General features: G+C 35.0%; 3 protein-coding genes across 7 annotated transcripts; 1 reads left to right on the forward strand and 2 right to left on the reverse strand.

The window, feature by feature from the left end:
- Nucleotides 1-66: 66 nt before the first annotated feature.
- Mrps5 (mitochondrial ribosomal protein S5) lies at nt 67-2,077 on the forward strand. 2 transcript variants are annotated; one of them, XM_076427716.1, is made up of 6 exons: nt 67-307; nt 419-490; nt 577-924; nt 1,015-1,245; nt 1,314-1,513; nt 1,597-2,077. In XM_076427716.1, exons 1-6 carry the CDS (start codon nt 235-237, stop codon nt 1,981-1,983), a joined length of 1,311 nt encoding a protein of 436 aa, XP_076283831.1. In that variant the 5' UTR covers nt 67-234; the 3' UTR covers nt 1,984-2,077. The 2 variants fall into 2 exon arrangements, with proteins under 2 accessions (XP_076283831.1, XP_076283830.1); XM_076427715.1 differs by having other exon boundaries at nt 68-307; nt 413-490.
- Nucleotides 2,078-2,440: 363 nt separating this feature from the next.
- Nucleotides 2,441-7,007, reverse strand: LOC143210648 (uncharacterized). 4 transcript variants are annotated; one of them, XM_076427690.1, is made up of 11 exons: nt 6,310-7,007; nt 6,156-6,239; nt 6,023-6,082; nt 5,825-5,907; nt 5,555-5,696; nt 5,186-5,480; nt 5,016-5,118; nt 4,674-4,937; nt 3,873-4,194; nt 3,449-3,792; nt 2,441-3,368 (listed from the first exon to the last, which is right to left on the reverse strand). In XM_076427690.1, the coding sequence occupies exons 1-11, from the start codon at nt 6,323-6,325 to the stop codon at nt 3,123-3,125; spliced, it is 1,959 nt and encodes a 652-aa protein (XP_076283805.1). In that variant the 5' UTR covers nt 6,326-7,007; the 3' UTR covers nt 2,441-3,122. The 4 variants fall into 4 exon arrangements, with proteins under 4 accessions (XP_076283805.1, XP_076283807.1, XP_076283806.1 ...); XM_076427692.1 differs by having other exon boundaries at nt 6,156-6,218; nt 6,317-7,006; XM_076427691.1 differs by having other exon boundaries at nt 6,156-6,218; nt 6,310-7,006.
- Nucleotides 7,008-9,255: 2,248 nt separating this feature from the next.
- Srp14 (signal recognition particle 14) lies at nt 9,256-10,176 on the reverse strand. The gene is made up of 4 exons (XM_076427732.1): nt 10,089-10,176; nt 9,957-10,029; nt 9,781-9,893; nt 9,256-9,707 (listed from the first exon to the last, which is right to left on the reverse strand). The coding sequence occupies exons 1-4, from the start codon at nt 10,110-10,112 to the stop codon at nt 9,591-9,593; spliced, it is 327 nt and encodes a 108-aa protein (XP_076283847.1). The 5' UTR covers nt 10,113-10,176; the 3' UTR covers nt 9,256-9,590.
- Between the last annotated feature and the right edge of the window lie 1,052 nt (nt 10,177-11,228).

An 11,228-nucleotide genomic window follows, 5' to 3' on the forward strand; every position in this document is an offset into this window, starting at 1 on the left:
AAATTTCAGAAATCGTCGCACATGTGCACAGCACTGTCTCAGAGACGTGCGTATGCGCAATGCGCAGACTGCGCACAGTAGACATAAATATCTTACGATTATTCTTTGCACGAAACAAGAATCATTTCAAGCTGTAGTACTCTCATAATCTAAATCTACTTTGTATTATCAAGGGATACGGAGGGATGATCACTATAATTGAACTTTGTTGATTCGAATAAACATACCTCGAAAATGGCGAGCCGTATGATTCGTATTTGCGGATTAATCTCGAATTCCATAAAGATTAATAACCTTAAAACCAATGGTAAAACGATAACATCTGTATAAATTGATCTTATTACTTGTTGATTACCTTAAAACGTTCCAAAGGTTTATTCATTATTGTATTCTTGTATTAAATTGTTTACAGTTTCAGCTCTTGGTCTGCTAAAAACAAATATCCCGTTGGTGCAAATTGCCAGGGAAAACACCAACTTCTTCAACAAAAGTAACGTATACTTATTACTACTTTAAACTTTGTTGATAAAACTAAGATCGAATTCTTCTTAATATAATAATATTTGTTTCATTTAGAACCAGCATCGTTGTTATGGAAGTCTGTTACCAGTGTTAGTAACGCAGGAAAACGACGTGGAAGAGGAAAAGGTTTACCAAGGATTAAAAACCTAAACAGAGGGCAGAAAATTGGAGTTGGGAAGATTGGAATGGTATTTCCGGGTCTGAATGCTCCAGTTGTTAAAGGTGCATTAAAGGTTACACGGGAACGACTCCCCGACGATCCAGAAAGAGAGAAAAAATTAATTGAAATGCAAAATCAATATAGCAGTAAAAGACGATATAAGCTTCACCCTTTGGAACGTGGTTGGACTAGCGCCAGCATAGCAGGCAGAAAGATCGGACCTCCGGATCCTGTTGACGAAGGTTTATAGTTGCATGATAACTATGTACCTATTTCTATGTAAATATCAGTTGTATGTATTTGCTGATAGCGTTATATCCTTATTGTTTCAGAACCTTTTGAAGGTTTTCAAAGTTGTATATTAGCGTTCAAGAATGCAACCACTATGACTAGTCATTTTGGCCGTATGAAGCAATGCCGGGCTACGGTTGTAACTGGAAATGGAAATGGGCTCGTTGGTTTCTCGTCGGTAACAGGGAACGATGCTAAAACAGTCATTAAACGAGCTAAGAACAGAGCTGGACAAAGATTATGCTACTTCGAAAGATATAATAATCATACCGGTAAGTAATATTTCCATATGATAACTGATATTATTTTTAAAAGATTAAAAATTATTTTTATGTTTCAGTACTTCACGATTTCTATACACAATTTCACAAGACGAAAATATTCGTTTCGCAAAAGCCTGAGGGCTACGGACTCAAGGCTCACAGAGTGATTAGGGCGATCTGCGAGGCAGTCGGTATAAAAGATATACACGCTAAAATCGAAGGATCTTTAAATGTTCAATACATAATAAAAGCTTTTTTCATCGGTTTGTTAAGACAGGTATACATTTGTGTAAAAATGATCTCGTATTATTACCACCGTTGATTAGCAAATGAACACATAGTAAATAAAAATACTTTCAGAAAACGTATCAACAATTAGCAGACGAGAAACAATTGCATCTAGTCGAATTAAAGAAAGAGCATGATTACTTTCCCAAAGTAATTGCATCGCCGGAAACACCAAGAACAGAATCAGATATCAAAAAGAACGAAATCTTAGATTTCAAGGAATACATCATGGATGGAAGAATGGTCCTGAAAAAGGCAGCTCCTCCGCCGTTTTACACAAAACTACCCTCTTACCAGATATATCTGCGTAAGATGGAACGAAAAAGAGACCATGATAATGTACGAATTAGATTGAGAGCCGAGTATGGAGATATTTGCAGCTTTCACGTGGAAAAATATCCAGAAGCAAGAATTTTAAGATGGAAAAAACAAAAAGAGCAACCCGAGGAGGAAGCGTAGTGTATCGTTGCATTATCTCTCTGAACACGAACTGTTCGGCGAAATCATTATATGTATATATACTTAATGAAAATTATACTTCTTTTTACTGTTACAGTATTTTATGATTTTATACGTTACATTGTTCTGTAAGGTCTCTTTTTCCTGTAAATGTAAATATTTTCAAACTGTTATACGTAGACTACGGATCTTTATGCGAAATAAAAACTTTTTACCTAAATCGCAACAAGCTGGTGTGAAAAAAATATTCAATCTCTTGCTGAATATGTTCAACAGGTTGAAAATAATTTAGTAGTACATTTAAAGTCCTCAAATTTTTTTACTGTCAAAAATTAGACCTGCCCATTTCATCATAAATGCATAAAATCCGCAGTCTAGTTATACGCAACTAGTTCAGTATATTATCGACACTGTTGGAAATTTTCCCTATTACCTTGGTCATAGAGGTACCCCATGATTTATAATATTTCAAGCACATTTATTGACAATGAAAACTGACATAATTGAATATACAAACAGAAATTCAAATATCACTTACATACCATTTAAATAGCTGTGAAAATAGATTACTCTGATATCAAATGCCTTAGCAAATTAACTATGATGTGAGCCGTACTTCAAGACTTCAAAAATGGTAAAAAATACCTTTGCTCTTATAAAAAATACATCAAGCAAATATCCAAAATATTTGCAATCTTTCAATAATCATAACATTATATAGTACAACGTAACAGCAATATGGAGTAAAATATACTATTTATGTACACTATTGTGCAAAAGAAAGAAACACCCGGCCATATTTAATAGAAAACCGTAAAAAATCAAAGAAGAACACAGTAAGTTTTGAAAAAGGATTTCGCTGTTTAATTGAATAGTTCTGAGAATATGTGTTTTATTGCGGTTTATCTAATACTATAAATGCAATGAATCAATCATTGTACAATACAATTTCTACATAAAGATATTATTTGTCATTATATCTTATAATTATACTGGATGCTTCTTTCTTTTGCACAGTAGTGTATATTCAAATTCTATTGGTATCATTTTCTCTTTCACACTCGATGGAATCTCTTTGTTGAAGAACTGAATTTTTTTTCATAATAATAGAAAAACGTTTTCTATTTCTTTCAATGAAATTACGAATCTGTCATGTATTGTTTCGACAGTTGTAAAACGTGTAGAATAACATCATCTACCGTTTTCGTTGTTAAAAGTGATCTTACTGAATCATCCTCTATAACAACGCTGAATAAAAGTTTTATGTTTTCCCTCAGTCGCTCGGTGAAGTAGAAATTTGTATCCGATGTTACTGGCGAATGTCCGCACCTCCTAATCACAGCCTCTAGAATATCTTGTATGGGAGCTTCAGGCCAACCGAACAGCTGAAACATCACAAGATGCATTAAATATTATTATATCCTATATTTTATTACGATCCAAAATTATTTGTCGCAATGTATACCTGCAGAGTTTCATCGTCGATCAATATCTTTAACAGATCCGATATAGCTGTTAATAGTTCATCAGTAGAAAGTTCTTTGGATTCTCCATTTTTCGTCTTTTCAGCAGCAAGCGTAGCAATATTGTATAATTGTGTTTGTAAATGTTTCTTCTCCACTTCATTCATCACATCCTCCAACAGTTCACGATGCTTCGATTTGATATGCCTCATTAAACAATCTTGTCGAATGAAAACCCTATTGCATTCGAGGCAAGACTGAGGTGGTTCTCTTCTGTGAGTATTTGAGTGAGCGTGTAAAGAGGATTTAGTGGAAAATGCTTTGTCACATTTGTCACATTTGAATGCTGTGTTAAAGAAATAATCAAATTATTTTCCATGTTGTTTTAAGATGGTAATATCAAGGTTTAAGATATTTGCAGCTTACGTTTAATGCCTGTATGAAGCAACGAGTGTTTAACAAGATCTTCCCTTCTTATAAATCTTTTCTCGCAAACTTCGCACGTGAACGGTGTTGCCCCTTCATGAACAAACTTTTTGTGGACATTCAATCGAGCCTTCCGATTGAACGCTTTCCCACATACGTTGCAATAAAAACCATTTTCACCGGTATGATGGAATATATGTGCCCTCAACTGAGCAGCTTGAATGAACGACTTGTTGCAATACTGACAAACATGAGGCTTCTCGCCGGTGTGGGTTCTCTCGTGACGATTCAAGGTCTCGCGAGCGGCAAACTTCTTTTGACACTAAAGTGATTAAATAAACATTCTATAGTATATTGTAAATATTAGAATTATAGTTTCCGGTATCGGGTTGGAAAGAAAGTTCATAGCGTTTTCAAATTAAGAATCGAAGATAAAATTAAGGTATTTATTCAGAAGTTACCCCAAAAATGTAATAGAACAGAATGGAAAATATGTTATTGAATAAATCTGTTAATAAGTATCTGAATTTTAGTTTTCAATTTTAATTTACAAACGCTACGAACTTTCGTTCCAATCCAATAGTAGTAGTACTGGTAGTATTTAGTAGTAAAGTTAAAAGTATTCAATATTGTGAAACTGCTCAAACTTACGCAGTCTTCTCTGTCCGTAAGGTTTGCTTGCAAGAAAATTACGCAAGAGAATTATTACTTACAGATTTAAAAACTAATGTCGATCCCTTATAGAAGAAATAAATTATCTCTTGTAAATGTTAGTCTTCCATTCGCGGAGATAATACTTACGTAATGGCATTCGAATGGTTTTTCTCCTGTATGCACGCGTCTATGTTTTCTTAATGCAAGCGTCGACAAAAACGTCTTCGGACATAAATCGCATTGGACTGGTCGTTCTCCTGTATGCACACGTTCATGAATTACTAATTGTTGAGTAGTATGAAATTCCTTAGGGCAATATTTACATGACTTCTTCGGCCTTTGAAGTTCTCCCACGTGTGTGCGTAAATGTTCGCGTAAATTATCTTTACGTGTAAAACCTTTCTGACAAACCTATTGAAGTAGACGTAATTAATATCGCACGAATCGAATACCTCTTTTATACTTTGGAACACAAATAAAAAAGCTCACTTGACAATTAAACGTGTTTAGAATGTTACCGTGACAACCAGACTGCATCAAATGCCGATTCAAATGGTAGCTTCGTGAGAAATAAGTGTCGCAACGTTCGCATCTAGAATAATTCCATAGAATTAATTGTTACCCTCGTTAGAATTTCTAATACAGATCTATAGACTTACCTAAAAATCTTATCATCTCCATGAGTAGTGTAACGATGTTTACTCAACGCTTTCTTATTTTTAAATGACTGTCCACACTCCTTACAGATGCAACTATCGTAATGCCAGTGAATAACTACGGTGTGTCTGGCCAAAGATGATTTTTTCCTGAACGAAAGGTCACATTCGGAACACTTGTGTTCACCGCCATTGTGAGCAGTACTCAAGTCTTCCGCGCAACAATGGCATTGGGTTTCAGGTACAGGCACAATTACCGGTCTGTGGTTATTATTTTTATGGCTATTTAAATTTGAATCTATAAAGAAGAATTTATATAATAAACAAGAACGCCGATGCACTTAAGGAAGAAGTTTATATCGTATAATATACCCTCGTTATTGATATCATCAACATATTCTGAATTGTCATCATCCTTATCTTCTTCCGAATCGTACTGATCTACATTTCTGAGTTCTATAAGGGTCATAGAATCATCCTCTTCCCTGCACGTGTCTAAATGTTCTGTCAGCATCTACAAAATTGATTGGAAACTTTTTTAGAAATGTTGTATAGAACGCGCACGCTTACGTAGCATTGTAACAGATAGAAATAACGAATTCACATATATATATTCTATCAAATGAAATACATAAAGCTTACATCCTGAGACCTAAAGACTCTGCGGCATGTTACACATTCATAATCCGTTATAATTTGTATAATTTGATCGCCGTCAGTAATAACTGTAAAAGTATAATAAAAAAAAATACTGTGATAAATAAAATAAAAGAAGCGAATAACATAAAAGCATTCCTTCTACGTGTCGCTAAGAAACAATGTGTGTCCGTTCGTGTATACCTTTCATATTAGATTCTGCCTCATTTGATATTAAAATACCCTCTTCTATATTTTCTGCAACTGTAATAAACAAAAATGAATATCGAGACTATTATTACGAGCAGATAAATAATATGCAGTACAAAAGCTTTACCAAACAAATTCTCTATCGAAGATGTGTCTTTAATTGGTAACATATCTTCAACTTTCACAATTTCTATAACAAAAATTATACAATCTGTAGCACGCTATTGTACATGTTATTCGCGAGATAGAAGATTTTTCAATTTGAAAAGAAGTTTAAATACCCATTACTTCTTCCATCGTTCTCGTTCTTTACAAATTAAGGACAACAAGGGATTGTCCGACTTTTCGAGAGACAAACGTTACTCGTATAATCACAGTTCGAAATCACGAGGCATGTACATCAATTACAATGCATGTATGACAACTATGTTCCCAGGTGAACAATTATTTCTTTAAGAAAACATTATTCACTTTACGAGAAGAGCAAAACTACGATCACTGCTTTCGACAATCCAGTGTCACTTTTACACCAGTATTTGAAACTTGTCTCGATCACTTCCAATTGCCCCTGGAGGGATAATCCCTGTAAGCCTGAACGCACAACAAAATGGCCTACGTCAAGGGGCACGCCTTCTGCTTTTTTGTCCAATGCGTTTCATGCAGCAAGCCGATTAATTCTATTAAAAATATGTCGCGTAATTGAACATCGCTTTCTCGATGAACTTGTATTTTCAAAATAAATTTGCTGTTGTTTTTATTAACTGCAAGAATGTAGTTACTTTAGAATTTAGAATATATAACGGTCAGCGGACTACTGTTGTTAGAGTTATTCAAATATATAAATTGTTTTGCAATTGGATACTAAGTGGGCGAAAAATTAATTTTTCAGAGATTTGCGAAACTTTTGGGAAATTAAAAGTTGCAAGATCAACAGTAAATCTCTCATTACTCGTCAATCGATGATTGGTAAATCGTCGCGTTTATATATTTTCTACAAGGTGTTCCAAAAGTTACAAAATGGCCTACGTCAAGGGGCACGCCTGCCTTTTTGTCCAATGCATTTCATGCAGCAAGCTGATTAATTCGATTAAAAATATGCCGCATGATTAAACATCGCTTTCTCGATGAACTTATATTTTCAATATAAATTTGCTACAAGAATTTTGTTACTCCCACAATGCCTCTAAATATATATATATATAACGGTCAGCGGACTACCGTTGGTAAAGTTACCATGTATTGCTATGTATATATATAAATTGTTTCACAATTGGAGTGGGCGAAAAATTAATTTTTCAGAGATTTGCGAAACTTTTGGAAAATTAAAAGTTGCAGGACAAACAGGAAATTTCTCATTGTTCGTCAATCAATGATTGGTAAATTGACGCGTTTATATATTTTCTACAAGGTGTTCCAAAAGTTTTGTAACACGTTCACATATGTATATATATATGGTCTAATGCTAAGGCCTAAACTATAGCTCACTGTCTATATACAAATTGGTATGAGATGAGAACCCAGAGACAGCACACCGGCTCGATTTTAGCCGGGCCCCTGTGCACAAAATGGCGCGAATTTCACCTGCAGGGGGCTCGAGCCCAGGGCCTGCCGGCCGGGCCGGTGTTCGGCCGATTTGCAAGATTGCAAGGGTGCGGGATTCGCGTTCTCATTTCGTGATAATACAAACACGGGTTTTTTCAGTAGTCAAAAACGCCAGATAAAGGTCAATCTAGGCAGCAATCGCCCTCAAAGGTCTTATTTATTAACTTATTATACTTTTGTCGGTAAAAAGGGAGACTGCTACGCATTTGCACAGTACTGCCACATTGATGCGACCCGCCCTGTGTCGCGCATGCGCGAGAAAAGTTGGGCTCAATCGAAGCACTGATTGGCCACATTAGTGTGATAGCGTGCTGCCCTCTCAAAAACAGGCTGAATCCCAGCCCGGCCGGCAGGCCCTGGGCTCGAGCCCCTTGCAGGTGATATTCGCGCCATTTTGTACACAGGTGCCCGGCTGAATCGGCCCAAGCGTTGTGTTTGCCTGTAACCTGTAGGTCAGGGGCTCTGCTGGCTGGGTCCGGTGGTAGGCTCTGTCAGACTGTGCTGTCTGGGAAGTGCTGGGAAGTTATCCTTGCACTCACTTGCACTGCATATAACCACATATAACAGAGGTTGGACTAAACGAGAGAGAATAATAGAGATCTTACTTGAAACAGGGAATTCCCAGACATAACTCATTCAGTAGGCGGTTTCTCGTTCATAAATGCAGACGTATTTTCAAGTGTTCTCATAGTACCGTAATAAAAGGGTTGAGTGTAATTTGTTAAATAAAAAGACTTTGTTTTCTTTTTTTTTAGTAGCGCATGTATTCTTGATTACTCAAATTCCAATGTTTATGTGGAAATCATTTTTAGCCGCCCCTAGATTTTCACAATGCCTGATGAAAATAAGAGAAAACAGTTAAGAAGGAAGTTTATTTCGCTCGAAGATAAAATCCAAATTTTAAATCGATTAAACGATGGCGAAAGACCCTCGTCTATTGGGAAATCATTGAGCTTAAACGAAGCTACAATCCGGACAATAAAGAAAAATGAGAATAAAATAAGGAAAAGTGTTGTGGATGGATGCTCGTTAGATGCGAAACGTGTGGCCCGCGTACGAGATATCGACATGATTAGAATGGAACATGTTCTTATGATTTGGTTCGAAGATTGTATAGATAAAAAGATCCCCTTGAGTGGAAATGTTGTTAGGCAACAAGCTCTTAGAATCTACAAACGTTTGAAGAAGATTGGCCACTCTTCCGCAGAACAACCAAGCCAATCGTTCACTGCAAGTAAAGGCTGGTTCGATAAGTTGAAAAAACGATTTTCCTTACGCAACGTCAAATTCCAAGGAGAGCAGGAATTTATAGACAAGCCCATCTCGAATGCGTCAATAGACGATAACTTTGAAAACACGAATAACGAATCGGTTCCGAATTTAAGTTTAAACGATGTCCAAAGGGGAATAGATTTGGCCAAAACATTAGAACACTACTTCATCGAGAAAGATCCTTCGATAATCCGTAGCGGAAAATTTAAAAGAGAACTGCAAAGCTGCTTAGATCCTTACCACAAACTTTTGGCTCAATTACAAAGTCAGAAGTCAGTTGAACTTAATAACGAAGGTATAAAATGTGATGAGAAGTTTTCACCTGCTAAAAGAGAATGAGTTATACTAACAGAAAACGTTTGTATTGCTACAGTTTATATTTTTTCATTTTACTAAAATGTTGTATTTTTGTTTATTTTAAATGTATATAAACTCTTAAAATTAATAAAAATACTCGGAACAAATTTAGTTTTTCCTTTAAATATATGTAAAGTTGTGTTATAGAACGATACCTTAGGTTTTATACGACTTCGTATCTTATAACACCGGTTTCTATATGTAACATATAGAACTCGTTCCTCGGATTTGTATTATTTCTAAGTTTTGCTCAGCACGGAACAAATTATCCGTGTTACAGGAGGGTTCAGTGTATATTTATTTATATATTATAACAGTCTGTGTGGCAATGTCAGTGGACTTTAGGCTTTGCTGATTTCACTTTCTTCAACTTCCTCAGACCATTGACATTCGATTTTAATAAATTCCAATACGCTTGTTGAAACTTATTTACATCCTTGGAATGAATCTGAAAAATAAAGCACATAAAGCTTCGTATGTTCTAAATGATATAACAATTCATTGAGAATAACGACACGTACAACGGTAGTTATTTTTTTGGATCTTAACGTAGCTCTTACTAAACAAAGAAATTCGCTTGGCGTTGGCAAAGGTGGTCTACCTTCCCTGGGTATCGGTTTATTGTGTCCATTAACTAAATTATGAAAATATCCAATATTAAAGCTGTTTGGAATAGTATTAATATGCACATACTTACACCGTTTAATAGTGAGCACTACTGAACCAGACAGACGAGATTTGTCGAACAGTCGTGTTAACTCGACTAGAAACTAAAATTATAATTAATATAGAATGTATGGAAAATAGCGTTTCGGATTCGAAAAATTACCGCATCATTTTCCAGCAGAACCATTTTGCTAACCCTGACATATGCCTTCTTTACAACATAAAAGACTCGACCAGATGTATACAATATATACATGCGAAACTTCGGCGTGTATCAGGGACCAATTTTTAGTGCGCATGCGTATGTAAATAGGATTGTATATTCAATGTTCAAAACATTTATATAATAATAAGTTCTAATTCTAAGACAATTCTTCGGCCAATAGTGATCCCCTACCATCTCACGCATTGTCGCTATTGGCCTATATACTATTTATATACGCAATTATATATATATACATATATATATATATATATAGAATATTATGTGGCAAAATTTTATGGCGCATTCGCATGTATCGAAGAATTTTTCCACACATTTATCTATATATGTATGTATAAATAATATATATATATATATAATTACAAAATTTGACTAAACTGATAAAAATCCATGAAATACATTATCTTTCTATTAAGGAAACTTTAACGATATGCCGGATTTAACTTTAATTATTCAAAACTTATTATTATTGAAAAAAACAGTTCACATGCTCTTTACAAATAGCTGAAAAAGTACATAGCATGCTTATCAATGCAAATATTTTTACGAACAAATACAAAATTATAAATAGAAAGTATAGATATCGCAATGACCGATACGATAGTGAATGTAAAAATTAGTGAAAATAATGGGTGTATTTACGAAGATAATAGCAGTGTCACGTTAAACGAAAATAATTTAAGCGGCTTAATTTCGTGTATGAAGCAAAGTCAAATTAAAATTAATAATTTCTTGACTAGCTTAATCGAAAAGCAAGACGTCAGTGCTGCAAGTAAATAAATCTGGAAATTAACAATATTCATTGAAATTATTTCCTCCATAGGTCGAGAAAAACTAATAAATTTTTATCAATTTTAGATCGGCTAACATCGGAGAGCGAGTCGGATTTTGAAGAGGAGATCGAAGTTAACCCTAAGAAATGCAAATTGATCGATTAACAGTGTACCGTAATTACTTGTTACATTTGTTATTGTAGACTTTTTCGTATGGCACTCGAAAATAATACGTTGCTCGTTTTCGTACGATCAGATGGATTTGTCGTTGCAACCGTGTTGACAAGTATCTTGCCCTGAAAGTTTT

This window comes from Lasioglossum baleicum, chromosome 7, assembly GCF_051020765.1.
Source record: "Lasioglossum baleicum chromosome 7, iyLasBale1, whole genome shotgun sequence".
NCBI classification, from domain to species: domain Eukaryota; kingdom Metazoa; phylum Arthropoda; class Insecta; order Hymenoptera; family Halictidae; genus Lasioglossum; species Lasioglossum baleicum.

Excerpts from the sequence above, each read along its gene's own strand:
- Mrps5 (XM_076427715.1), top strand. The coding sequence starts at position 235 with ATGGCGAGCCGTATGATTCGTATTTGCGGATTAATCTCGAATTCCATA. Across the intron at positions 1,246-1,313 it reads AAGATATAATAATCATACCG|TACTTCACGATTTCTATACA; the intron begins GTAAGTAATATT and ends TTTATGTTTCAG. Across the intron at positions 1,514-1,596 it reads TCATCGGTTTGTTAAGACAG|AAAACGTATCAACAATTAGC; the intron begins GTATACATTTGT and ends AAATACTTTCAG.
- LOC143210648 (XM_076427690.1), bottom strand. Across the intron at positions 4,195-4,673 it reads AACCATTCGAATGCCATTAC|TGTCAAAAGAAGTTTGCCGC; the intron begins GTAAGTATTATC and ends TAATCACTTTAG. Across the intron at positions 3,793-3,872 it reads GCTTCATACAGGCATTAAAC|CATTCAAATGTGACAAATGT; the intron begins GTAAGCTGCAAA and ends TCTTTAACACAG.
- Srp14 (XM_076427732.1), bottom strand. The coding sequence starts at position 10,112 with ATGGTTCTGCTGGAAAATGATGCG. Across the intron at positions 9,894-9,956 it reads AGTGCTCACTATTAAACGGT|TTAATGGACACAATAAACCG; the intron begins GTAAGTATGTGC and ends TTCATAATTTAG. Across the intron at positions 9,708-9,780 it reads CCAAAAAAATAACTACCGTT|ATTCATTCCAAGGATGTAAA; the intron begins GTACGTGTCGTT and ends TTTATTTTTCAG.